At 54.8% G+C, this 27,496-nt stretch overlaps 1 protein-coding gene across 1 annotated transcript; it reads left to right on the forward strand.

The window, feature by feature from the left end:
* Positions 1-543: 543 nt before the first annotated feature.
* RBPMS2 (RNA binding protein, mRNA processing factor 2) lies at positions 544-25,596 on the forward strand. Its single transcript, XM_050309767.1, has 8 exons — positions 544-814; positions 12,537-12,614; positions 13,253-13,291; positions 13,815-13,877; positions 14,702-14,852; positions 15,465-15,613; positions 24,016-24,085; positions 24,317-25,596. Exons 1-7 carry the CDS (start codon positions 755-757, stop codon positions 24,076-24,078), a joined length of 603 nt encoding a protein of 200 aa, XP_050165724.1. The 5' UTR covers positions 544-754; the 3' UTR covers positions 24,079-24,085; positions 24,317-25,596.
* Positions 25,597-27,496: the final 1,900 nt, after the last annotated feature.

The following is a 27,496-nucleotide window of genomic DNA, read 5'->3' on the forward strand; positions in this document are numbered from 1 at the left end:
TGGGGTGCCCTGGCAGAAGGAAGTGGGCTGGTGTCCCATGGGGCTTTGTGGCTGCTACCCGGGGGCTCAGGGCTGCAGTCCTGGGGTTACAGGACCCCCGTCCTGAGCTCCTAGGGCTGCTGTTCATGGGGCACACATCGGGGTGTCACAAAGATGCCGTCTCGGGGCTCTCGGACCCCCGCGGGGCTCAACCACATCCCCCCACCCCACGGATGGCCGAGAGGAGCGGCCTTGCCCCGCCGCGGGCGCAGAGCCCGGCGGGCCCTTTAAGAAAGTCGAAACCAGAAAGTTCATCAAAGTTGAGATAGTTTTTCGTGGAAAGGCGAGGGGAAAAAAAATAATTAAAATAACTCGAGCCCAACAAAAAAAACCTCCCCGCGGCCCCGGGGGGGCCGGGCCGGGCCGGGCCAGGATTGGCGGCGGCGGCGGCCGGGGGCGGCCCCGGGCGGGGCGGGCGGGCGGGTCCCGGCCCCGCTGCTCGGTGCGCGGCGGCGGCACCGGGAGCGGCGGCGGGGGCTGGGGCGTGTCGGCCCCGCAGCTGCGGCTCATTGCCCTCCGCTCGGCTCCGCTCCGCCCGGCCCGGCCGTTAACAGCGGCGCCGTCCCGGGACGCCGTATGTGAACTGGGAGGGCAGCGCCGCCCCGCCCCGCACCGCCCCGCACCGCTCCCGCGCACCGACACCTCACCGGCACCCCGGCTCAGCCTTGCGGAGCTCCAGAGCAGCCGGCACCACCCCGCGCCCCGTCCCCCCACCATGAGCAACCTCAACAAGGACACCGAGCACACCAACGGCGGCGGCAACGTCGAGGAGGAGGTGGGGACGGGGCGGTGGGTCGGGGATGGAGCGCTGGGAAAATGGGAGCGGCGTCGGCACTGGGGCACCGGGGCGGCCGGGGACCTGGAACGGAGCGGGTCAACGGAGCTGGGGCGCGACGGCGGCGGGAAACAGGGAGCGCCGGCGGGAGCAGGACGGGGCGGCGGGGGTGGAGCGCCGGGGTGTTGGGGGACGGGGGATGGAGCGCGGCGGCATTGGGTAATAGGGAGTGGGATATCGGGGATGGAGCGCAGCGGCGTCGGGGACCAGGGAAGCGGTACCGGGGCGTCGGGGAAGCCGAGAAGGAGCGCAGCGCCGTGGTTGTGGAACAGAGGATGCGGCGTCGGGGCTGGGCCCCCGGGCCGTCGGAGGTCCGGAGCCTGGACGCCGGGGCAGCCCCGGGCTCGGGAGCCGAGGCCGAGCTGTGGGAGCCGGAGTACGGAGGTGTCGGGGGGCCGGCGCTGGAGCCCCCGGGACGTCCCGAGGAGGACGCCCCGGGTGGGGCGAGTTCCTTGCTCAGCCCCCGTCCCTGTAGCCCTGTGGGACAGGGTGCTGGAAGGTGTCCAGTCCCTCCAGAGCAGCCGGTGCCTGTGGGCATGGTGCCCTCTCCCTAAGTCCCTGCAACTTCTAGATCTAGCACCGTTCTGCCGCGTGGGCTGCAAGGGACACAGTTGGATGATACTGGTGGAGTCCTTACCCATATACTGGCAGCCTAGCTAGGGCTGGAGGCCTGCTAGCTGCCCTGCCAGTGGTCCCCTTTCCCTGGATGCCTTTGCAAGCCAGAACCTAGATGCTGCTGGACTCGGGGCTGGGAAGGCTAACAGGGGTCAGTTGTCTGTAGCCATGTGCCAGAGCTGAGCTTGCAGCCCTCCACATTTGCTTTTTGGCTGTCAGACCACTGGCTGCTGTCATTACTGCATCCCTTGAGCAGGTGTTGGTGCAGTGGGTCACTAGCTGCCCTCCATCTTGGAGAGGGCTCTGGAAAACGCCTCGCATCAGTAGTGTTTTGCTGCAGTCCTCCGTGCCTGGCCCTCAGGACCAGGGAGGTGCTCAGTCCCCTCCCCTCACTCTCCTCCGTGCGCTCGCGCCGCCGCAACATGGCGCCTGGCTTGCTCCACCACCCACTGGGGCTGGACTGGCCCTATGCGCCAGCTGACTTGGGGCCATCGTGTCCCCTGTGCTTCAGTCCCTGCGAGGTGGACCTGGGTAATGGAGTGGAATGGATTGGCAGGTGGTGGTCGTAACGATTCTTTCCCCAGTGTGGAGCAAGGCTTAGGTGATGTGATGATGCGATGGGAAGTGGATGTGATGCTGCTGGTGGGATGTCCCAGCCTCACTGAGTGGCACTGGTGTGGGTGTGTTGAGAGCCAGAGCACCTGGGGCCCTATGCCACTCCCGGTGTGGGGAGGCTCAGAAACAGGGGGTTTCACAGGCTGTGAACGCGTGCGCAGAAGACTCAATGCGGCTCCTTGATCCAGTTATTCACTGGCCTGCAAAGCTCCCTGAGGTTGATGCCGCTTGGCGCATCCCATCCCATGACGTTGCTCCAGCTGGGCCGGTGCCGGGTGGTGGTAGGGTGAGTTTGTGGTGTTGGGGCAGAGCTGGTCCTCCTCGCTGCTGGGCAGTGGTTTGGCAAAGCAGGTGCTGCAGCATTTTGGGAGCCTGGAAATCCTTGCTCTTTGGAGAGGCTGGTCCTCCTGGGAATGGTGCTTGGTGACTGGAAAACCGAGTTAAAGATGGCATCCCTGGGGAATGGCAGGGTTTGAACAGAAGCGGCTCCTGCTCTCTATTGTGCCGCCTCTGCATCTTTGTGGGGAGGGGGACAGTCCAGTCTGCTCTGCTGGATGGTCTGTGGCCTCACTGGGTGTGTCTGTTACCCTGCACCCCCAACTGTAGCAAAGGACCCACCACCCTGGAGGTGGCTGAGGGTGCCTGGGAGGTGGTAGGCTGGGACTGGGGAGGGGATATGTCCCAATCCCTGATGGGATTGCTGTTGTAAAGCTCTCTCTGCCAGGATCCACCATAAATAATGCTGTAGGTGACGAGCACGGCTTGGGCTTCATGGTGGCTACTCTGAGCCTTGTTTTTCTGGTAGCTCCTTGTGGCTGACCAGGAGCTGTTCCTCACTGCAGAAGCTAATGGAGGCACAAGGAGTGACCATTGATACAGAGTGATAAATATGCTTAGTGTAAAGTGGAATCCTTCAGTCCCACCATACGCAGGAGGGTGTACTGGAATATTTTCCCACACTGCATGGATAATGCTGCCAGATCCTGGTGCTGTGGACACTCCTCCATCCCCCCCCACCGTGCGCCTCCTTTGCTGCCTCCCGGAGCCTTGGCAGAAGGGCTCCGTGTGCCCCAGATATGGTGGGGCGAAACTCCCAAATTCAGCCTTTCCCTTTATCTTATCTGCGAGCCCCTGGATCTCACAGCCGCTTCCTGGCCGGTGACATGCGGAGGACAGGAATGCCTCTCTCTCCTCTCGAGGTCATTAATGGGAATGTTAAACAAACAGGGCCTAATGTCAGTCCCTGCTGTTCTTCACCAGACACCTCCCCAAACGTGGTCCCTCCCCACTTACTGCTATCTTCTGTTTAATTTTCCAGGCAGCCACCAATCTGTGTGACAGCGTCTGTCCCAGTGCTCCTGAGGGGTGCTGTGAGATGGGCAGCTGCCTGGGTGCTGCACTCCCACCCTGGTGACAGGCAGAGCTTTTTCTGGCAGCTGGAGGAGCTTTCTTGCTTCCTGTGAATGCTGTGTGTTGTGTCTGTGGCCATATTGCAATAAGGACCCTGTGTGTTCACCCTGCTCCCTTGGTTGCCTGATGCAGAAGTGTTGGTTCTACTCTGGAAGTTCATCCTTGCTCTCCTAGGAGGTACCTGGGAGGCTGTAGGTCCAGAGGGAGTGTGAGAAATCTGGAGATGGCTGTCCAGATGCCCAAACCAGGCAGCTCAAGTCTGTGATTATCCCTCTTGGCTGGTCTCAAAGGCCTGATTGCTGCTCCATGAGTGGTGGCTGTTGATGTAGAGCTTGGGCATCCTGGACTGCTGAAGGTGGAAAGCATCAAATGTGAGGTTATGCTGGGTGAGCAGAGACCAGGTGAGGACCAGGAGAAGTTACCTGGCTAAATTCTGCTTGGAGAGGATCATCTTAGGAAGAAATCCTTCATTGTGAGGGGGTGAGGCCCTGGCACAGGTTGCCCAGAGAAGCTGTGGCTGCCCCATCCCTGGACGTGTTCAAGGCCAGGTTGGACGGGGCTTGGAGCAACCTGGTCTAGTGGAAGGTGTCTCTGCCCATGGCTGGGGGTTGGAACAAAAGGCCTCTTTCAACCCTAACCATTCTATGACCTTTCCTGTTGGTCCCTGCAAGGCTGCAGTGTTCCCTGTTAGAGTCAGAAACTGCCCTGTTGGGGAGGCAGAAGCTCTTGGCTCCTAGACAACGCCCTCTGTAGCAAGTCCTTCATCCCTGGTTTTCCTTGGCACCCTGGGGCTGCCAGAATCGCCTGGGAATGCTGTTGGTGAGCAGGTTACGTGCTGGATGTCTGTAACATTTCATGGACTGGTGCCAGGCATCTCTTGACTTCTGTAATCTCTGCTTGAGTGGACCTAGATACCTCGTGCGTGTGTGGATTCCAGCTCTCCAGCTGGAAACAAGCAAGGTTAATGTAAGTTCTGGATTCAAATGCCTCTGTGACGCTGCTCTTCACTATGAAGAATGTGAGGCTGTAGTACTTACAGTCACCACTCACTAACCCTTCTGCACTTGGTCTGGCTGAAGCAGGATGGTGCCTCAGAGCTGTTTTCATGCATCCTAGAAGTCCCCTCAGTGTTAGATGCAGCTTTCTGTCAGTGACAGATTGTTGGCTGAGCAGACACCCTGGAGTCACCATGTGAGCAGAGGTTCTGGGAACTGGTGTGTTTCCAGACCTCCTCTCGGTCTATCACTAAGTTGCTCTGACAGGGGGGAAGGATATGGGAATCTCCCCATTATCTCCTCATATTCTGGTGCCTGTCAATACCCTCTGAAGGAGCTTCCTTCTTTCTTGCTCTTTCAAATCTAAGTTTCTTAGACATGAGTCTGAACATCAACATCCCAATTAGTCCTGTGAAGGGGGTAACTCCTTCCTCCTGCCACCTGGCTGTGTAACTGGGGTAGTAAATGAGACCCAGCTGTTGCCTAAAATTGGCTCTCAAGCAAACCTCTAAGACTTAGTTTCTTTATTGCGGCTTCAGAAATGAGTCTTCCTCCTTGGCTAATCCAAGGAGTTGCTGAGCAGAGCTTTCCCTACTTGGCCTCAGAATAAAGGGTTTTTGATGGTGCCTGTGGGAGTTAAGAAGGGCCAAACCTGAAGGCTCCCTTGCTTTCCCCTCACCAAGATAGAAAGGATGCCCCTGGAGATGTCTGGGAGGTAGCTAAGAGTAGATCAGGCACTCCCATCCTTCCTCATGGCTCTGCTAGAGGATCTGGTGCTGTGGGAATTCAAGAGTTTCTTGCTCTTGAATTTGTTTCTTGCTCTTTCTTGGTGTGGAAGGTTGTAGAGCCAAAAAGATCCTTTGGACTTGCTGGTCTTGGCCATACCAAGTCATGGAGACTTTGTTGCTTGGATCACGGAGCAATGAGCAATGCCTGTCCTGGAGCTCTGCATGCCTTCAAGCTGAAGTCTCACTATGGCATGAGTGTAGAAGTGAGGTGGTCAAACCTCGCTACAATGCTCAGCACCTTCTTGCACCACAAGGGATGGTGGAAACTGAATTCCTCCTGTGTACCCAGCACTGTGGAGCTGGACCTTTGGAGGGACAGGGCAATAGGACGCCGGAGCTGCAGAACCTGGCCCATACAGAGGTGTGATCCTGAGCCAACCCAGTGCATCTGATGAGGAAAGAGCAGTGGCATAGGTGACTCTGCCCTTGGCATGGCAGAAATTGGTGCTGCAGGTTTGGCAAGGACGCTTTGGCCACTGCCCTGTAGAGTCATGGTGTGGTTGGGTGACTGGAAACACAAGGGCCCAGTCAGGTGGTCTTACACATGTGGAGAATCTCCAGCCCTGCTGTACAGCCCAGGAGAGACTGTGGAAACATTGCACCTTTCTGTCTGGGATGGTGCCTTCCCTCCTGTGTCACAGGAGGTGGTGAGAGGTTCTTGCATTGGTATGGGGTCAGTCTTGGCACATGTCTGTGTGTCAGAAGCTGTTGGCCTGGGGATGTATGTCCTTCCCATCTGCTTCCAAGGGCAGGAGACCACTATGTCCCTAAATGTGTAACTGCCATGGGTTACTTGTAGCAGTGGTCTGAAGTGCAGAATGAGCTATGGATTGTGAGAGAGCACCCAGAAGGGCACATTGCAGGTTTGGGTTGGTGTTTTTGGTTCATATTTGGGTGGCACAGCCCCTCCCTGCTGCCCAGTGGGCTTATCTTGGCAAGAGCTGGACTGATGCAATGGTGGCTTAGTCCTGTGGGTGTTTGTCATCTTCCTGGTGTCCCTAAGGATCTCCCTGTGTTTGGAGGTGTCACTCCAATAATCACTGTCCACAGCCAAGAGCTGCTGTGAGCTTTTAGCTCACCATCACTTGGGTTTTGCTGTTGGGCCATGGAGGTACCGGACCGGGGCTGGGGCATGGCCAGTGGTGTGCTGCCCTGTATTGGGTTGATTTGAGGAGAGACTCATTTGCCTCTGGATGTGTCCTGGGAGGTACAAGACTGAAAAGTGCCCAGGAGTCACTGTGTGGCAGGGCAAAGCAGATACAGATATATTTGCTTAAAGGTCTGAGGTGAGAACGTTCCATGTGAGGGTCCTGCATCCAGATTTATGTCTCCTGCCAGCCTCTACTCTGAGCAGATACTTTTCTCACTCTTGTGCCTCCTGCCAGGAGAATGGGTTGCTTGGGTGTGGGGAGGATGAACTGGTCCACAACTGGTAGGGTCTGTGACTCCAGCCGATGGTGACAGGTGTCTGCAAGTCCCTGACATCATAGGGTGGCAAGTGTGGGTCTCTGGAGTCCACTGCTTAGTGTGGTGGCTTGGTTGTGCCAGTGTGGATGTGAGTGTCCTTCAGCATGTTGGCTGTGGTGCTTGTGCCTGTCTCCTGGCTTAGTGGACCTCTTGGCAAGGTAGAAGGTGACAGTGACATCCTGAGGGTGCTGATCCAGCATCTTCCTGAGCTGGGAGCTGCCCCATTGGACAATAATCTCTTGGGCATTGCAGGGTTGACCTTTCCAACTGTTTCATCAGCTTTAAACTCCTGTTGTGGTCTGAACGCTTCCGGGTGCCATCCTTTCCATGAGATGCTGCAGAGACATGGGGGATGGGACTTGATAGCGTGGGGAAGCCTCCATGGCAGAGCCACGCCAGCAGTGCTTCCTCTGCCAGGGCCAAGGGCTATTCTTGGGTGCTGTCCTGTTGTGCCTTATCGACTCCCATGTGCTTCCTGCTCCCCCGGGGCAGGGGCTGGTGCCTCTCCCTGCTTCCCCCTCACTTGAGCGCCTTCCTACCCTGACTGCAGGGGTGGCTGAGCCCTGCTGACATCCCCCTGCCTGATGTGGGAGACAGGCAATGCTGAGGAGGGGCTGATCCATCTATGAGCAGTGTGAAACATCCCAGCCTTAGGGACAAAGTGCTTGTGCGCTTGAGCTTGCTTGTGGTCAACCTCCCTCCCTTTGGGTGAGCAGGAGGGAAATACCTGAAGCCCCACCTTGCTTCAGGTGCTGGGAAGGTTCAAGGCCTTCTTTCCCATCTCGGGATAGGTGAGCATCTTCCTGGTGGCAAGGGGAAGCTCTGCGCCTGCTTGGGGCTTCCTGGCTGGAGCAGCTTCTGGCCTGATCCTGCACTAGGGCTCAGGGCAGCCCTGCCTGACGACATCGGGGCTCTGCCAGGGCTGGAATGGCAGCAGGCAGCCAGCTTTTACCACCTCTCTGCTGATGAGGGGAGGGGAAACTGAGGCACAGAGTGGGGAAGGAACCTATTACAAGCCCCTTCTATCGGTGTCTTGCCTCATGGTGTGGAGGCTGCCCAGCTGTCCTGCCGAGCTATCCCTTGCACAGATCATCACCTCTCTTCCCCAGTTTTCCCCTCCCCTGTGATTCCCGGGACTTAGATGCCCTGAGGAGCAAAACCGCCCCGTACTGGGTCTCCCCGTGCAGTAGCAGGACCTGCACTGAGAGGAGGGTGCTATCCCATTTTACAGCGCCGCCGCTGGACTCTCCCGCGTTCCCCTCCCGGCAGCCCTGTTGTGCAAGCTCGCCTCCCCGATTTCGCTCCCGTGCCTTATAAGTCCCGGCTCCCTGGGCAGCCGCAGCCTCGCTGCATTCCAGCAGCCTCGCGTCAAGTGGCCCTGGCTGCATCGCCGTGGCAGGGACCGGGGCTCCGTGTGCCCCTGCGGCTCTGCCATTGGCCCCAGGTGCCTAGAGGCAACCCGCTGCGATGCTATCCTTTGGGAAAAGCTGGAGTCTTATGTCCCTGAGCTGGGACATGTCCTGGCTGCCAGGAATGGGGAGTGCATTTAGGATGCTGCTGTGGAGCTTGTCCCTGTCCTCAGCAGGACAGCACTGGGCTGGTGGTGTAGGAAGAAGGTTCGATGGGCCTTGTGAGAACGAGTGGGAGATAGCTTGTCTCCACGAAAAACTGGCATGCGGTTGGGGTGGCTTCCTTGGGAGGGGGATGTCCAGTGGAACAGTGTTGGAGGAGGCACTAGGGCCCATTCCTGCTGTACCTGTCCTCAGGTGTCTCAAATCACTACTGGGAAAGGCTTGTGTGCTCCAGGTGCTGCTGGAGTGTGGATCCAAGACCCGGCTAGTTTTGAGGGGCTGGAGTGGCCCCAGCTGTGCTGTGAGTGATGCTGCTGAAGGGCCGAACTCACAGAAGGGGAGGGTCAATCTTGCTGGTTCCCAGGGGAGGAATCAGAGCATCTCGCAACAAAAAAACACCACCTGCAGCAACCTTGTGGGCGGTGGGTGCCTGTGGCCTTACACTGGGCACTTCTGACATAACTTGACCCTTGTTGGGTCAGGCAGCCTCTGACTCTGCTTAGGGCTCCCTTTCGACAGCTCTTATTTAAAAGCAGCCATGTCCAGGAGCTGTGGATGCTGTAAGAGCCACGCTGACCCTCTGGTGGCACTGGAGCTGTGGCAGGAAGAGGCAGGTGCTGCTGCCTGGCTCCTTTGAAGGCTTGGTGTGAAGCTCCTGGCTGTGCTGGTACAAGCTGTGTGTCTCTTCAGGGAGACACAGCAGTGCAAGGACTGACACTGAGAACTGAGGGCTAAATGGGTTTGTCCTTGTCCCTTCTTCCTCCTGTGTGGGAAGCTGTGCTGGGATCCTCCCTCTTTAGGAGATGGCCTAGATGGTCTTGTCCCTCCTGGCACGAATCCTGTTTTCCATGGCTTTCCTTCATCTCTGCCAGGTGTTTGGACTGGGGACATCCCCAGAGGGGCAGGGATGGGGAAGGGAGAGTGTTTTCTGCAGGGCCTGCAGCAGTATGACTCTGCTGGGCTGTCCTAGGCAAGAGCTACTCCTTGCCCTGCTTCCCTCTGTGCCTGTGTGTCCAGTTCAGGTCAGCCCTGGGTGGGATGGGGTTGCTCTCACCTGATATTTCGAGTGGCTGACAGCAGAGCCCAAGAGCAGCTTAGAACATGGTATTCCTGGGGATCTGCTCCTGCTGGACGTCTGGATGTGCAGTTTGGCTCAGGCAGCTCCTGACCCAGCCCTGGATGGATATTTTTGGTGGGTGTTTTTTTTCCTGTCCTGTGGCTTTTCCAGCTGTGCAGATTCCAGCTGTGGGGAGAATTGACGATCTACATGGATCTGGTGTTTAGCAGCAGGGAGTTGAAGCAGGGCAAATATATTTTAGCAGAAGCCACCCTGTCATGGCATATTGAGCGTGAGGCCTGGGTGCCTGGATTTGTCGGTCCAGGGTGTTCCTACTGGCCTCTCAAAGCCTGCAGGACTTGGGCTGACGGGAGAGTTCCAGTTTGGTTAATCCACTGGAAGATGCTTGTTCAGATCCTGTTGCCCTCCTTTACAGTTTGCTCTCTTTGAGAGCAGGGGAGGAGGCTGGACCAGGGCTGCTCTTGATGCACAAGAGGCTCAGACTGCTGAGCTGCCTCCTGCTTTTCTTCTGTGGGATAATCCAGATCTCCTTTGCTTTATGCCTGGTGTTGGAAGTGAGCTACCTCTGGCTTACCTCACTCTATTCATTTAATATATTGCTCAGGTCTCTCATCAGCCTCACCCTCCCTTCCCTGAATAACTCGGTCTTTCTTTCCCCTTACCCTTCTCTTGATCACTTTAGGATGTGCTGAATTGCAGAGGTCTTGAAAAACCAACCTCTTGGTCTTGTTGCTTCTAACAAGCTCTTCTGAGCAGGGACTTCTTCCCTAATTTGTTTTGGGGACACCCTTTTTGAAGAGGTTGGCTGGTGACATTTGGGATTTCCTAGGCTTTGGAGAGATGCCAACACTTGGTGGGTGCTGTGGCTTGGCTGTGGGACCCCCCTTTCCAATGCCGTGGATGGTGACAGGACTTGGAGGCCAAGGGAATCTTTGGGCCTACGAAGGAGGGTTTCTTGCTCCCATCCTTGGCAACAACTTACGTGTCTCGCACTGGGAGCTTGTTGCCCCTGACAAAGAGCTTTCCTGGGCACCTGCCTTGCTCTGTTCAGGCCATTGTAAGGGCTCCAAGTGCCATCTTCCCCTTCCCTGAGCCACTGCACAACTTCCATCCTGTCATGCCTGTCGCAAGGACTTAGTGAGCAACGTATCACGGGGCCATTTAGAGACCCAACAGGGATGCAGATTTCTATCTGCTCGGAAGAAATATCCATTCTGGGGGCTGAGCACACTCAGATCCTGAAATATTGAAAAGAGATGGAGCTTTCACATGGCTGAGGCACATGTGTGCCACCACACTCTGCAGTCCTCCCCTGCAAGAGATGGCTGTGTGTCTTCTGGGAATGCACTGCAGGGGCTCTGTGAGGCTCATGCCAGAGCACAAGTGCCGGAATCTTCAAGGCATCCTGGAAACAGAAACAGTGACATTGCCCCCTCTTGCCTTTGCATGGGGTGCCTCTGGAGTGATGCACTGAGGCATCAAATAAAGGCTGCATGGGTGGGGAGTCTGTTGGACTGAGCCTAGTGATGTGTGGTAGGCCCATCCATATTGAGAGGGATCAGGGGAGAGGATGGGAAGGATGCTTAGTGGTTACATTCTGCAGTCTTGAGATGTGCTGGGCTGGAGAAGGGCTCCCCACACTGGTGGGGGGTTGTGGCAGCCCTCAGTCTCAGCATGCACAGAGACTTTGAGCACTCCAGCCTTTCACAATCACTGGGGAGCTTCAGCTGCCCCCTGAGTTGATGTGAGGGGTATTCCTCCGCCTTAACAGGACTGTCCTGGACACCGGAGGTCAAGGAGATGAGTTTTCTTCTGCAAATAGAAGAAACTTCCCTGCATGGAGAAACTGTCATCTGGCTTCCCCCAAGGAATTACAGAGTGCAGAGGCTCACATGTTTTCATGTGGTCACTTTCTCCAGCCCAGAAGCAGGGCAAGTGTGTGCTGCTCAGTTGGATGGCAAAAGAGGTTTTGGATACAACCCCTTTTCCTAGAGAAGGGGAAATGGCTGAGCAAAACCAAAAATGTGGGAGCAGAGTCCTTCTGCCCTGCAAATGTAATGGGGTCACTCCAGACTGGAAGCAGGCCAGGAGATGGGCTCTGGCTTCAGACTCCTGCTCCTTGTTAATGATGATGAGTGTCTTCAAGACCCTGGTTGTGCATAACTTCCCTTTCCAGCTCTTTGCGGATTACGAGAAGTCTCTGCAGCTTCATCATGATGCTTTCTATGGAAACAGTCTGCCAGTCAGTGTGCATGGAAAAAGTGGCCACAATGTTGAGCAGAGTTCTCCCAGGCCACGAGCCTTCAGCACTCTTCTTCCTGGCTATTCAAGTGAACTATTCTCTATGATTTTAATGGATTATCTATTGAAATCCTCCTCTGGCACTGTGTTTTTTGCTTACACATGAGTGTGTTTGGACTTGGTCCATGACTTCTACAGCCTGGGAAGAGCAGCAGCCCTCGGGGCCTTGGTGCAGCAGGGCTACTGTTGGCAAGGCACAGCAAAACAAACACTGTGGGAGTGGCTTTGGGAGAGACTTCTGAAGGGTCTGATACATGTTGGGGAAGGAGCTGGGATGGGACCCAAAAATCTTCCTCCAGTGATGTTGTAGGGCTGTTGCAGGTGTCAAAAGATGTGAGAGGAGTAGTGAAGTGTTTCTCAAAATTGAGGGCTGTCTTTGAATTGGTGACTGGAGTAAAGTGCCAGGATAAGCTTAGGAGAGGAGATCTAGTGTATGATCTGTAGAAAGAACTGAAGAGACAACCGGGTCTTGTACTGATTTCTTCTGGGCCTTTGGGATGTGTCAAACTGTTAGTTCTCGTGGAATGTATGGTCTTTTCCAGTTTAGCCATCAAGGATGTGGGCTGGTGATCGTGTCCTGATCAACCCAGGATTTTCTGCTAGGCACTGAATTTTTGTAAAGGTCTCAATCCTTTGTGGCAGAAATGGAAGTGCTGGGTCTATTTTATCCTGGACAATGTTCCTCTAATGCAGGGAAGGGTTAGTGGACCTTTGGTCCAAGGTGTCCTACTCTTGCTGCATGTGGCTTCTGAGCTGTATTCTGTGCTCCCACCTTGGCACTGAGCATCTCCTTTCAGTAGAGCTCGTTGGCCTCTCTCCTAGGTACGGACACTGTTTGTCAGTGGCCTTCCTGTGGATATCAAGCCCAGAGAGCTCTACCTACTCTTCCGACCATTCAAGGTAAGAAGGTCTTCAAATCTGATTTTTGGTGTGAAAGATGCTGTTTTGTGGATGACCTGGCAGCAAAGGTCTGTCAGGGAGAAAGGAGCATGATGTGGGAGGGTGGTGCCTGTGCAAGCTTGGGGAACCCGAAGCCAACATGGTGTCCCATGCTTGTGCTCAGATGGAGAACCTTCCTGGGAGCCTGATATTGGAATCGTACTGTCTCTAAGCTTGATGAAATCTTCTTGGACCAGCCCTCCCTTGGGGATGTATCCGGGTCCCTTAAACTCTCTATCCCTCTCTAATCACCACCTGGGCTGTCCCTGGGGGTAGTGGGGTTCCCTTGTCTGTGCTCCTCTAGCACAGGGTGGGTGGCCTGTGCTCTCTAGGCACTAGCCAGGGCAGAGTGCTCTTCTTCATAGCTGGAAGGAGTGCTAGAAAATGGGATTTCTTCCCAAAGGGCCAGGATGGAATAGCTAAGATACCTGCTCTGCCCTCAGTCTTCTTTGGTGGGAAAGAAGTGTTACTGTCACTGCTCCTGCTGCCTTATGGAGGCCTTGGTGCTACAGGAACTCCTGGGGCTGTCACGTCGTGTCTCAGTTGTAGCTTGGCTCCTTCAGGAGCCTGACACTGACTTGCTTTCTTCCCTCCTGCAGGGTTATGAAGGGTCACTGATCAAGCTGACTTCAAAGCAGGTACCTCCTTCTTCCAGCCTGGGTATTTTTGGCTTCTGCTAGAAAACCAGACGTGCTGGGAGGGGAGGGGGGATCCCATTTCATTTTCAAGCACTGTCTGGGATCAGCACCATATATACAGCTGGGTTCTGCTGCCCCCACTGTCCTGGTGGTCCCAAGCATAAACTTGTTTTCATGTCTTCTCTTGCTGCCCTGGGTCAGACCTGAGGCTTCAGCCTCAAACCCTGTGCTGCCATCAGCCTTCCCTACTCCCATTCTGACCAAGGCAGTAGTCCCCCTAGTTGGGGGCTGTTGGAGTGAGTGGTGTCCCCACATTTGGGGATGCCAAAGTGTTTTGGTGTGCTGGGAGAAGGCACAAAGCAGGAATCTTAGGCTGATGACCAAGACCCTTGAAGCTCTGCCTGAAGTCCCTCTGCAGCTTTGGATGGTCTCTTCTGCTTGCTATCTGGGGCAGAGGCAGGTGGAGGGTAGTCTGGGAAGTTGCAAGAGGTTTTAAAGCTGAAATTGTTGTTATTTCTTTTAGCCAGTTGGTTTTGTGACCTTTGACAGCCGGGCTGGTGCTGAAGCAGCAAAGAACGCCTTGAATGTGAGTCCCTGAAGTGCTGGGGGACTGTGGGGGCTCGGGGGCCACATGCCCTGCTGTAGCTAGACCTGGAGATGTGGGTTTGGCTTGGCCATAGGGTAGGACAGGAGGGTCTCCCAGCTGTGCCTTTGAGTATGGAAGCAAAACAGTCCTGCAGCATCCCACCAGGGAAGCTGTAGAGCTGCTTAAGGCTGACATCAGCCTAAGCAAATGGATGCAAGCTGTGTCCATGTCATTTCTGACCACTGGAAGACAGCTCTGGGGCCTCTGAGGGTGTGGGGAACTGCTGTTGCTTAAGAAAGTCTTGAGGATGGTCAACATGGGACCCAAAATGATCCCTGTCCCATTTGGGCCTGCAGGATTTGGTGGGATCTAGTCAGCAGGACATGGTTCTGCTCTGGTATAAACCTTGCCTTGGGCTTTGGTACACCTGTAAGTGCCTGTGCTCAGGCTGGCAGAAGATGTAGTGGCACCATAGAGGGGAACTCCCACATAGATGGGGGTTATACCAACTCGAGTACAGACAGGGTTATCTCAGCACCAGCAGACAGATCTTTCCTGGCCAATGTGGGCAGCCACAGTGGTTAGTGAGTGAACTGCACCTCAGGAGCAGAACTATGTCTCTCATGTTGGAAGCAGTGGTCCTGCCTGGGCCAGCTAAACATAAAAATAAAAACACATGGGAGCTTGAGTGTTGCAGTGAAATGATGAAAATCTGGGCATGTGACTGCAGCATGGTGGCCTTAGTTCCCTGGTTCAGGGGGAAAGTCTGTGCTTGAATTGGAAGCTTCACCTCTGAGGGACTCCTGTGCTTTCTCCTGTGACAGGGCATCCGCTTCGACCCTGAGAACCCCCAGACTTTGCGGTTAGAGTTTGCTAAAGCCAACACAAAGATGGCCAAGAGCAAGCTGATGGCCACACCGAACCCCACCAATATCCACCCTGCCTTGGGTGCACACTTCATTGCACGGGACCCCTGTGAGTATGCTGGGAGATCATCGCTGGTCCTGCCTGGGAGATGCCCAACCCTGGGAGTGCTGTCAGGGTGAAAGGAACCCAGATCCACATCCACTTTGACTGAAACCTGCCTGGTGCAGAGAGGTTAGAGTTGCAGGGGAATAACAGACATCTGCTGAGGCCAATATTAGGACTGTTGAGAGAGCAGAGTTGGTTTTGGTAGTTCAAGTAATACCATAAATCCTTTAAACCATCCCTAGTTGTGAAACATCCCTGGGTGTGAAGCATAAAGGATGAGTGCTGTGCCATCACCCTTAGTGTGGCATAGTGGGGTGAGCAGCCCCACTGAGGATCATTGGATGACAAGTGATGTCCTATCTGAGAGTCCCCATCTTCTGTCCTGTGGCACCAGCCCTGTGCCGCATATGTGAACCAGCCTGTCCAGAGCCTCTGTGGAGCCTGTTCATGACCTCTTTTGGCAAAGCTGGGAGGTCAGAGGAGCAGCTGTGCACACAGATTTTGTAGCTTATTGGGATGGCAGCACAAAGCTTTACCTGGGGTTGGAAATCCAGAGCCTGTCCCCAGAGCCTTTGGGGTCAGGTACTGAGGTCTGTCTACTTGTCTCCTGCACAGATGACCTGACTGGAGCGGCTCTGATCCCAGCGTCCCCCGAGGCGTGGGCTCCCTACCCCCTGTACACCACGGAGCTCACCCCTGCCATCCCCCACGCCGCCTTCACATACCCAGCGGCCGCTGCTGCGGCCGCTGCTCTTCACGCTCAGGTGAGTTGCTCCCCACCTCCCGTGCCAGGATCCAGGCCCTCCTCTCTCCCTGCCCTGGTGCACATTCCTGCGGTCTCTGCTTGCCAGTTCAACCCTGGCCTCTGCACCTTTGGCTCCTGGACAGAGCCTGCTCCTGACTGTGGGCGTGGGGGGCCCATCCCCAAGCCAGCTTCAGGGGAGGGGTCTGTGTGGCCGAGAGCAGGCAGAGCTGGGCCATGATTCCTGACCATACAGGTCCAGCCTGCTTCCCTGTGAGGGTCAGGCAGGTGGGAGGAAGCCAGGACTTGATGTCTGGCTGGCTCTGTTGGTCCCCGTGGCCAAAGAACCATGTTGAGGGACTGCTGGGAGGAAATGCTACCTGTCAGCAAGTAAAATAGCTATGAAAGGTCCTCCCTGAAGTCACAGCAATGGCAACAGGCTCAGCTTGGTGCTAAAGCTGAGGGGCTCAACTGTGACCCAAGTGACTCAAACACTTTCAAAGCTGGAGGAGGGTGTCCTGCAGGAGATGAGTGACCAGAGCCTTGCCACAGTGAGGAATTCTGATGGGACAGCCTGTTAGCCACCCTGGGTAGAGAGGAGGGTCATTCTGTGCATGAGCCTCTGGAAGTGCTGGTGGTGGTACAACCAGCTGCCTGGGTGTCCCAGGGTTTACTTGCTGACAGCTGGGGATGTAGGGATGCCTGCACTGATCTGAAACTGGGATGCCTTAAAGTACAGAGACCAACACAAAGTCCCTGAAACCAGAGAATGCAAAGGGAAAGCCAAAACAGAAATAGTGTCCCAATTCCAGGTTTAGGTGCTTGACTTGAAGCACTTGTCAGGAGAAGCTGGAGCCCCTGTCCCTGCCCTGCTCAGTGTTCCCAGCCAGTTGTGCTCTGCCTGCTTCTGTCTCTGCTCCCGTAGTGGTGCTGTGGGGGACTGGAGCAGTGGGATTGACCATCAGGGCTTAATCTCTGAGCTCTGCCCTGCCAAGCAGGACATGTGCCTCTGCTCTTCCCTGCTTAAATGGAGAGGAAGAGGAGCTGTGTCCACTCACGTTGTCCTCCTGGCTGGCAGTTACCTCTGTTGGCCCTTTGGTATCCTTGTGCTTCCAGCAAGCTTTGTGATGGTAACTGCCCAGCTTCAACCCAAGCTTGCTTTCCAAATGCCACATGGAGGAGATGCAAACTCCTGGCCTCTGTCCTGCCCCTCTCACACCTGCAGAACTCTCCTGCTTCTGCCCTTCTACAGGTGAGCTGGTGTTGTGCTGAAGTTCCTGTGGTGTAGGCAAGAATTATGTGGGGCTTAGGGCTGGACCAGGGACTGGGATGTTTTTCCAAGGACCTCCAGAGCCGGGCTAGTCCTTCCCTGGAAGGCCTATGCTTGCTGGTGTTTTCCAAAAGTTATTGGTAGTGCCCACAACTAGAAGGGTGTGTTGTGCTCCTCACTGGCCCAGGAGAGCAGGTGTCTTCTTGCCCCTTGTGTTTAGGGTGGTGGAGCCAAAGTTGAATTGTGCCTGGAAGGGAGGACCAATAAAAAACAAACCATCCCTCCAGCCTGGTTGAGGGAGGTGAAACATTTACTGCTGTTCCTTCAAAGATGGTCATTGGTGACTGTATGGGGACCCTGAGCGTGAGGGTTGGACACCAAAATTAATGGTGCATGGTGGGGGAGAAAGAAAGAGCAAAATTATCAAGGAGGCCTTCAGCCAGATCTTTATCCTCTGGGGTCTAAGTGTCTTCCCTCCAGTTGGCAAGTTACTAGTTTTGAAAGAGATCATCTGGCCTGACTGTAAGACCCTGAGACTCCAAGAAGTGAGACCCTGTGTAGGTAGAGGTCTCCCTGCCAAAGGGGGTCCATGGGTGGTGATGGCTCCCTTAGGGAGCCAGTGGAGCCCCTCCAGGCCGTGGCTAGACCCAGCTCTCTTCCCCTGATGCTGCCAGCCACAACTGCTCCTCACTGTGCTGAGCCAGCAGTGACCTCGCAGGGGCACATTCTGGCACAGTATATGTTACCAATAAAGTTTTACGTGGTTAAACATTACTTGGGCTGGCAGCTGTGGGCTGCCCAGTCTCCAGGCTGGAGCCCTCTCTCTTGCAGAGCTGAACTAGAGTGCAGTAAGTTAGGGAGGTGACTTTTGTTCACAGACTGGGCTAAAACATTTGCCCTTAGTCCCAGTGTGCTGAGTCTCTGCCCTCACTGTAGGAGTTGGCTTGTGCATGTGGTGGGTTCACAGGTTGTTCCCCAGGACAGGCACAGTTCTTCCTTCCGAGCCTGGTGTTGGCTGAAGGACGTTCATGGGGATGGTGGAGCTGTAGCAGTTCCACAGCAATCAGCCCTAAGGCAGGAAAGCAGTTGGAGGCTAAACAGAGATCTTGCTGCAAGAGATTTAAACCTGAAGGGCTCGTCCTCTTGCAGCACCAAGTTTAGTGAGGGGGAGAGGAAGTGGCTGCCCTTGGCCTCCTGAAGGCTGGCCAGAGGTCTGGAAGGAGAGATGAGGGGTAGGAGGTGGTGTGAGGCTGGCCTGGCCTTGGAAACCCTTGGTAAACCACTCCCAGACGAGACTGATAGCTGCTGCTCCTGGCACTGCCATGCCATGGTGAGGATCCTGGCGGGCACCAGGCAGCTGTAGCTGTGACTGCAGCCTGACCCTGCCCTGCTGGGGACTCTGCTGACTTTAAGATTGTCCCATCTGCCTTCCCTCCCTCCCACCTTCTCTCAAATCCCTCCTTTGATGTCCCTAGTGAACTCCAGCCATGATGCCAGCGCAGGCTAGCCCCGAAGCTCAGAGCTGTCCCTGGACATGGGACGCCCTAGTGATGCCTTATTGCAGCTAGTGGAGTGGCTGTACCACAGCTCCATTCCTAGAAGTGTTAAGCATGATGGCAGCCACATCTGGAAAGACTGGTAAGGTAACCATCTCTCCTCCAAGGTGCACCATGGGATTTGCAAGCTTCTGCCCATCTCTGTAGCCCATATCTCCTTGGCAACCCAGTGCATGGGCCTCACGCTACCCACCCACCAGAGCCTGGGGAATGAGATACCAGGCCTTCTTTCTAACCCACATCTCCAACTTGGCAGCACATGACATGGCGCACACAGCATGGCACCATCTTACATCAGCTCCTCCCAGCTGAGCCAGGCTCAGCCAGGCCCTGCCGGTCAGAGGGGAGCAGCCCGGTTGAGCCGGGGCAGAGACCACCCTGCCACTTGGCGTGAAAGAAACCTGGTTTCTCCCCAACCTTGACCCTTTGAGGGCAACCAGAAATACACCTTGACCTCACTCCTGGCACACGGTGGGGGAGGTGAGTGACGTGATAGTGATAGCACACCACTAAATTTTAGTGGGCACCTTAGACAACAGCACTTGCCGGTCACTTTGTTCCAGAATCGCATACCGGGACAGACCCTGCCCTTATCATGGGTCTAATCTCACATCTTTCCTCTCCAGTTACTGGAAACGAAGCCAGTTCCTACCTGGAGCTTGGCTTCTCTCTTGCAACCTGAAATCACAGGCAGGACACAGGTCATGTGAGCTGTAATGGAGGGAATCAGCAGCCTGGGAGAGAGGAGAGTGGCTTAGGAGACTGGGAACTTGGGAAGAGGGAAGCTGAACTGGCTGGCAGGGAGATGGTTGATGTTCAGCTGAAGGAGTCGAGTCCTGGCTCGGTTCTCCTTACAGTGGTTCTGAGCAGACTTTTTTCCTCTCTGGGGAAGTGATTTTGGGGAAAGAAGCCACCATGTTCCTGGAGCTCTTCTGCAAAGAGATGTGTCCGGCTGTGGCTTCAGGACTCTGCTCTGGGCATGGCCTGCCCTGGGAAGCATGGGCTGGGCGCAGGACTCGTAAGAGCATGAGCAAATCTGCTGGTGGTGGCCACATGGTGCTGATGTGTTGGATACCCAGAGCCCAGGCAGGCCCTTGCAAGGCAGGGCGCCAGGTCATGGCTTGAAAGCTTCAAGATGCCAATCCTTTTAGGGGATGGGCTGCCCAGGGTACCCTCAGGGCATTCACGTTTCTGCTGCTTTGTCTGGAGACTTTGAGGAGATAGCAGAGGTGCATCTCTGATGCTGGAACTTGTCCAAGTGAGTGGTGGTTGGAAGGAGCAGTCCTGGATTGTGGGGAGTGATGGTGCAAGAGATTGGTACCCCAAACCCCCTTTCTCTGCAGCTAAGCTCTGACAGATGCTGCCTGGGATGGATGGAGACAGTGATGGATTTTCTGTCCTTAATAACTTGTTGCCTCTTTATTTGGGTGGTTGTGTAGGGACTTAGCAGGATTTATTTTTTCTGGGCAAGCTCCATGCTTCCCAGAGGTGTGAAGCCTCAAAACCTTCATGGTTGTAGCGGCTTCCTAAAGTCAGATGACTTAGTGGTGGCATAGCTGACCAAGCAGCCCTAAGCCCTAGGCAGTTCCCTCCTAGCCAGGGAAAAGCAGGCAGAAGATGTTCTGAGCTCTACCAGGTACCTGCTGAGCAGCCATCCTCACGAAATGGAGGGTGAACTGGACTGAGATGCCATCAGAAGAGACCTGTGGCCAGCAGTGACTCTCCCTGGCTGGCTTAATCCAAAGGAAAGCAGCACAACTTGCTTCCACTCTAGGAAGAAGGGAAATGCTTGTTTGATCCAGTCTGTGAGGGGAGTGTGTGTCCATGAGCTGTAAGGATACAAGGCGTTGGATTGATGGACGGATGCCTGTCTAAACACTCCTAAGCAAGAGGATGGATCAGTGCCTGTCTTCTCCTGTGTGTTCCTCAACCTGGTGTGGACGATGTGCTGATACTCCAGCTCTCTCGCTAGAGCTGCCTGGGGAGACACATGTGCTTGATTCAACTGCATCCTGCTTACGTGGTGGGCTGAAGCTACTCAGGTCTCACACATCATGCCAGTATTTGGATGCTTGTTCCCATCCCCCTGGAAGCAGGTGGCCGGGGTACAGTGCCTGCTTCTGAGGCAGAAACTGCGTGTCCAGTGTACACTAATGGATGAGGAGGTGCCTTGTGGGTGCAGCTGTGCCACTGTCCTGGCCTGCCTGGGTCATGTTCCCCCTGGCTGTGTTTCCAGCTGGAGCAGAGCAGCTCTTGCTAGCCATCAGCATGGGCTGTCCAAGGCTCTCTCCCGGTGACCTTCAGCCGGGGGAGCAGTGACTGTGAGGCTGAGTATCTCAGCAGCACGAGTGAAGATGCTGCTCTGCACATCAGCAGCTGGCAACAGGATGCAGCTCTTGGATGGGTTGGTTGGATCCTACCAGCTCCCAGTAGCACAATGGAGTATTTTGTTCTTGCCTGTACCAGGAGCCTTTCTGGTCTGTGGGACCATTCCAGCTGCAGGAATAGCTCAGACCTCCAAGAGCTGCTGGGGCTGCCTGCAGACCTAGAGGTAAATAAGGAGGAAAGGCAAGTCCTCCAAGTCGAAGGTGGCCTGAGGATAGATGGACCTGTATATTCACTCCTTTCCCTCTCTTTTTCCTTCTGGAAGAATTGCTCTCCATGAGAACGGTGGGCAATTGGATATTTAAATTCTAAGGATAATTGGGAGAGACAAAGGAGGTCTTGGCAAGGAGAGTGAAGTGCTGATGTGGTGTTTCTCTGCCCCATTTATCATTTCCTTGTGACTTTTAGGCAGTTGCTGATGTTGTGCTGCAGCAAGTGAGGGGTGGCCTCTGGAAGGAGGCAGGTAGAGACACATATTTCTACTCTCCAGCTCTTTTCTGGGACAGATGATGAAGGTGGCAGCATGAGGCTGCTGCAGTCAGCTGGCGGTTTCTACCTCGTCCCTACAGGTGGGCGAGCAGATGTTTCAGTGGTGTGACCAGCCTCCTTTCTAACTGTGAGCTAATGCCTCTCCAGAAACAACTGTTTTTACTTCCAGTAAAAACCTCCCTTGCTCTGCTTTCCTCACCCAGTGCTGGACATCTCTATTCTTTCTCAGCTTCCTCCTTGACAAGTGTAGTATTTTGAGCGGTGTGAAGAGAAAACTGCCTTGGCAGGTGCCTAAAGAGCATGTCCTCTTGGCTGGCTACTGCCTCTGATCTGCTGCTTCCAGTGCTTTCTGCTGCCTTCAGAAACATCTCTCCTAGTGAGTTCCTGCCTCATCCCATCAAGCCCTTAATCTTTCTGTGGGCTGAAAGACCTGGCAGGTCATTCCCTTGCCCTGACAGCATGTCAGAGCCTTGGACTATACCCAGGATTGTCACGTCTGCAGGAGCTCCTGCCGGGCTCTGGACTGAGCCCCTCTAGATACAGGGCTGGGCTGCTGGTCTGTGGGGCTGTGGTGGGTCAGGCTGTGTGGGTTTGCCGTGTGAGCACTGGAGGACCTACAGGAGGAATGTGAGGAGAGGTGTCCTTCAGCAGTGCCAGAGCTGTGAACAGTGCGTGTTCTAAGAGAAAAGCAGGATTTCTATTGAAACTGAAGGTGCTGAGGCTCTGCACATGGGGCAGAAAGTAGTTTAAGATGCCTGAGGAGAGGCTGTAGGGCCACCAGGCTGAGGGAGTGGAGTGGGCTGTGCTGGCTCACAAATGGCCCTGCTGCTCAGCCGAGCCCAGCGTGGGACGGAGGCGGCTCTTGGGGTTAAGCACTTGCAGCCTTGTGAACGAAGGGGGAGTTTCCTGTTGCTGCTGGGCAGAAGGAAACTGCTTCCAGCTGTTGAGGGGAGGAGTGCTGGAGTGGGAGACACTAGCCAGGGATGACGGCTGCTGGCTGCCGAGGAGATGTGGCTCTGCTGACCAAGCACCTCCTGGTGACAGGGCTTGGGGGGAGCAAGTAACCCCTGTCCTTGCTCTGGCAGCTGTTGTGGTGGCCCTGTAAATTGTTTGTGGTGCTGCTGCCCACTCTGAGCCTACCTCGTGGTGTCAGTGCAAGGGGACAGCACTGTCTAGTGTAGCATGGTGGCCCTGACTGGGCAGCAAGGGTCCCTCTCACAGGCTAATGGATAAGTGAAAACAGGCTGGGTATGTCACCAAGACAGCACTTTGGTCCTGACACTGGATGGGAGCCCTTCACTGGGGAGGAAGGCTTTGGTAATGTTCATGTCCTCAAGGCTGGACTGACTGATATGCACTTGGCTGCTGTGTTATGAAGGAGGTATGGGGCCAGCTAGGAGCTGATTTAGTGTGGCACCCACTTGCCTTGTGAAGGTGTCTGGCAAGAATCCAGCAGATTATGGAACCATAGAATGGGTTGGGTTGGAAGGGACCTTAAAGGGGGGTTTCTGCCACTTTTCTCCCCATCTTAGAGCCAAGTCCATTGTTCTGCTGGTTCCCAGAGCCCTGAATGTACCAAGCTGTGCTCCCCTGCTAGCTGATTGAAGGGAGGAGCGTGGGATTGCTGCTGTACTCCAGCTCCCTTTGCAATCAGCAGCAGGATGGAGCTCCACTCACTGCTCCCGCTGCTGGATCTGTGCTCAGTCAGGTGGCATGGGCTCATTTCCTGCTGCTCCCAGGCATGGACCTGGTAACACAGCCCAGCCTGACAACCAGCGGGAGCATGGATGTCTCATGCTGCTGGATGTTGCCGCTTTTTCTGTGTCTCTTGATGGGCTGGAAAGTGTCTGTTCAGTTACTGTCCCTTGTCTGCTTGTTGAGGCCCCATCCAGCTCCTTCCTTTGCAAGAAGCCTCCAAGTCTTGCTGATTTTGAGCTCTACCAGGTTCTTCCCATGATGTGGTTTGCCTGGAGCTTGTTGTGGAGGCTGAGTAGTGACTCTGTGAGTCTCACTGTGGTGGATGAACCACTTCTTATCCATGTCATGCAGAGGTTGCCCGGTTTAAATGTGTAGTCTTAGATGCCTCCTTTGGCTGGCTGAGGGTGGAGCTGCTACCACCTTGGGGTGCTGTGTGCCCAAAGTGAGCCCCCTCTGCCCCACTCGAGGCTGAACAGGGGGAAAGAAGTAAACTTGGAGTGGGGGAGGGAGAAGGAGTTTTCTGGGGGTGAAGAGTCCCTCCTTGTGCCTGCTTCTGTAATAGTGAACTTCATGGATAGCTTGGTGGTGAGGAGCTTCCCATGCATGAAGGGTGGTGTGCTGTAGTGAGCGGAGGCCGGGTGTGGGTGTGGATTTTGGGGCTGTCTTCTCGTTATGCCAATAGACAGAGAGTGCTCAAATTGTTGAGGCAAGCCCTGAGATGGACTGCTAGCTTCCTTCTTGGACATGTGGGATCCTGCCATGCTCTTTCAGGGAGGACCTGGCCAGGTCCCAGTGCCACCAGAACTGGCTATGACGGGGATGGCACACTGGGCTGTGCTAGCATGGTGCAGCCCCAGGGTGAGATGCTACTCAAATAGTATTTGGGCCTCAACCTGGAGCCTCCTTTCCTGTACTGGAGACATCTTTGGTTCACAGACTTTCCACATGGCTTGAAGGAGCTGAAGGTTTGTGCTCTGGTTGAGATAATCCTGGATCATGGACCTCTGCCGTGGCTTTCTTTTCCAGATGCGCTGGTATCCTCCCTCTGAAGCTACCCAGCAAGGATGGAAGTCTCGTCAGTTTTGTTAGTTCGTTAGTAAGTAATTAATTACTCCTGGAGCCAGGTCCTTGTCTCGCTGTTGTGCGGGAGGAGGGATGGGAGCTCGAGCTCAGTACCCCACATCCACCAAGGATGCGGTTGTGTTTCAGGGATGGGTTGTGGGAGCAGGGGGACCCAGTGAGCTCCGGGGTAGGGAGAGGGCTGTGATGCCGCTCAGGGGGCGGATCCAGCCAGCCCCCCTCGCTCACGGCCGCTCCTCTCCCGCAGTGTCTCTCCTCGGCTCGTGTTCCTCCCCCCTGCCTCTCCGCGGAGGGATGTGCCAGGGACGATCGCTCCGACTCCTCTCGGTCTCGTTTGCGGCCAGCGGACAAGACGCCCGGCCCCGCCGCGCTCCCTCTGGACTGTGGGGCACCCCTTTCCCCGGACTGTGAAGCCGCCGCGGCCCCAGCCGTGGGGCTGTGCGCCGCCTCCATCCCTTTCTCCCTCCATCCTTCCCTCCATCCATCCCCAGGACATCCTCCCTGACTGAGCTTCGCCGGCCGGCTGCACCGAAACCCAGCCCGGGGGCTCTCGGTCCTGGGCTTCCCCGGGCTCGCCCTGCCCTGGGGGGCGGCTCGGCTGAAGGAATCGAAAGGCAAAATGGGTTTTGCATGTTTTCTGGCATGAATTAAAACACTTAACTTGTGTCTGTGTGAGTGTAAGTTTGTTTGTTCTAGCGTTTGTGTAACCGTTAGCAACAGGTCTTGGCCCAACGGATTGATCCATCAAGGTTTTCCTCTTGCTTCGGTGAAGACTTGGCTTTGAGAAATACTAACTGTCCTTGTCTCACCCCTTCTCCTGCCTCTACCCTCCCCTCCCCAGGACGACCAGAAAAATTTGAAAAACGCCTTTTTTTTTTTTTTTTTTCTTGCCTTCCCCCCGCCCCCTCCAAGTACGATGCACTGGGTTTCTGTTCTCATCCATTCTGCTCCTGTTTTAAAGTCAGGGTTATTATTTTAATTTTTTTCCTTCTTCAGACTTCTATCTATAGAACGGCTGTAAAATATCTAACATCTTTTTTGTTTTCCACATCCTTCTGATTGGAGACCATCCACTCCTGCCAAATAATCAGCCATCCTTCTGGGAATACTGAACAAAAAAAAAAAAAAAAAAAAAGTACGAGTATTTTTGTACCATGTGTAATAAGGAAATATTTATGCATCATAAAGAATTACTTGTGTGTTTGTGTGCAATTAATTATTATTATTAAAGATAAATTGTAATCCTGTAAGATAAGTTAATGTTTAGTTAAAAGCTTGAAAGAGAAGGGTTGTCTTCTGTACCAATGATTCAGTCAGGCATAGTAAACAAGAAATTGTGCAATTTTTGTTTTAGCATCTTATTGCTCGGTATTGAAGTGCTTTAAGTATTATCTGACCATGGCTGTCTCGCTTGTATTAAAAGATTTGAGAATAAGTTGCTCTATACTTGCTGATCCTATGAGAATGTGAAACTGGATAATATATGAAATGCAACCAAAAAAAAAAAAAAAAGAAAAAAAAATATGTACCCAGAGGCTGCTGTGACTCTTTCTCTGGTCTCATGTGTTTTCTTGTGGGGTTGGGGTGGGATGCTTCATGCTTGGTGTCACCCACAGCCTGTCCCCTCCCCACTTCCATTTCCCACTGTGGAAGGATGGGGGCTGGTTTGGGCTGCTGCTTTGGACCATCAGCTGGCCTCTTTCCCCTCCCTCTCAGAGAAGGGCAAGTCCTTGCTGGCATGTGTTGGAGGGGGTTGTTGAGCTTTGCTGGAGGCCTCTGAGAGGGCAGCCCTGAGCTTTTTTTGGGTGTTTTTGTTCCCCCTCCCAGCTTCTGGGGAGGCTGAGGGCCTCTCCTTCGTGCCAGCAGTGCAGCAAGGAGATGCCCATAGAAGGCAAATGTCCTCCACGGCTGGATCATTGCCCTGGCCTGCCCATTCCTGCTCTGGGGCAGGGACACCCTGGCCTGGACTGCCCCAATCCTTCTGTGGCCTTATCTGAACCTACCCGAGCAGCCCTGGGAATGACAGTTGTGGGGCAGGGGGTGGTTGTCCCTGGGGGTCTCCCCACTGTGCCCAAGGAGTCCCTCTGGCTCAGCTCCCTAAGTCCTTGCTGTGGGTGTTCCAAAGCCCCCTCCCCCCAGCTTCCCACCCCAGGGATCAGTGTTTTCCTCTCTCCCCAGGGCTTTGAGGGCAGTGCTGAGCAAAAGCAAGGAGAAAAGAAAAAAAAAATCAGAAAAAGCAAAAGGCAGATCTAAAAATAGCTCTGCTGGCCACCATGCCTGGGAATGGGCTCAGCTGAGCACTGCTGCTGTGGAAAGTGACTCGCTGTGGGGCCACGGGCTGCCAGACCAGAGCAGCACTGCCAGACCCTTCCCCATGAGATTCCCGCCATCCCAACTCCTGCCCCAATCCCAGCTCCAGCAGGCCAGCTCTTCCCTGCTGGGTCTGTCCACATCTTACAGCTCTGCTCACCTGAGCAGAAACACTCCAGAGAGCAGCGGGGCCTGGTGATGGGAGCATGTGAGGCTTTAAATTATAGAGCAGATTTTTTTTCTGGGTTTGTTTTAAAAAAAAAAAAAAGCCTTTAGCACATGCATTAGCATGGCCAGGCCATGAATAATTTATGCCTGGTTCTATTAAGCTTTTACACTGGGACCTGCTCAGTGTAGCTCGCCTTGGAGGTAAAGTAGGTCACGTCTGCTCTAAGGGTCCCTGGCGTCCCCTCCCCAGCCAGAGTGGGGCTGGCGCAGGCATGTAGGTACACACGTGTGTCCTTACTTGCTGCCTCGGCCCGGTCAGGAGTGCAATGCCGCTGCCTCTCCCTGGCTGCTCCCACTGGGGTCCTGCTCAAAGGAATGCTTTTGGGTAGTGATTTGGGGACAGGGAATGTCCTGAGAATTCGGGGAGTAGAATCACAGAATATTTTGAGTGGGAAGAAGACCTTTGAAGATCATCCAGTTCTAACCCCCTGCCGTGGTCAGGGACTCCTTCCACTAGACCGAGTTGGTCCAAGCCCCATCCAGCATGGCCTTGAACACTTCCAGGGATGGGACAGCCACAGCTTCTCTGGGCAACCTGTGCCAGAACTTCACCACCCTCACAGGCAGGAATCTTTCAGGCTGTTTTCTCCTGAACATGATGTGCTCTGCCACAGCATGGTTGGGGCACTGCAGCAAGGAGCATATTGGGAATAGAAAATCCAGCTGCTGTGACACAAAAGGGCCTCTCAGCACAGCTGTGCTGGATAAGCTGCTCCTGTTGAAGCTGATCAGACACACTCACAGCCGGCCAGGGCATGTGCAGGGGGGGCAAATCCAAAACTCAGTTCCTGCTGCAACCAGAGAGGTAGGAAGGGATTCACGTCAACACCAGCGTTCATCCAGGGACGTGCTGCTCACAGGGGCTCCTGCCCCCAAGGTCAGAGCACCC

The sequence above is a fragment of the Myiozetetes cayanensis genome, unplaced genomic scaffold (assembly GCF_022539395.1).
Source record: "Myiozetetes cayanensis isolate MyiCay16 unplaced genomic scaffold, myiCay2020 scf14, whole genome shotgun sequence".
Lineage (NCBI taxonomy): Eukaryota > Metazoa > Chordata > Aves > Passeriformes > Tyrannidae > Myiozetetes > Myiozetetes cayanensis.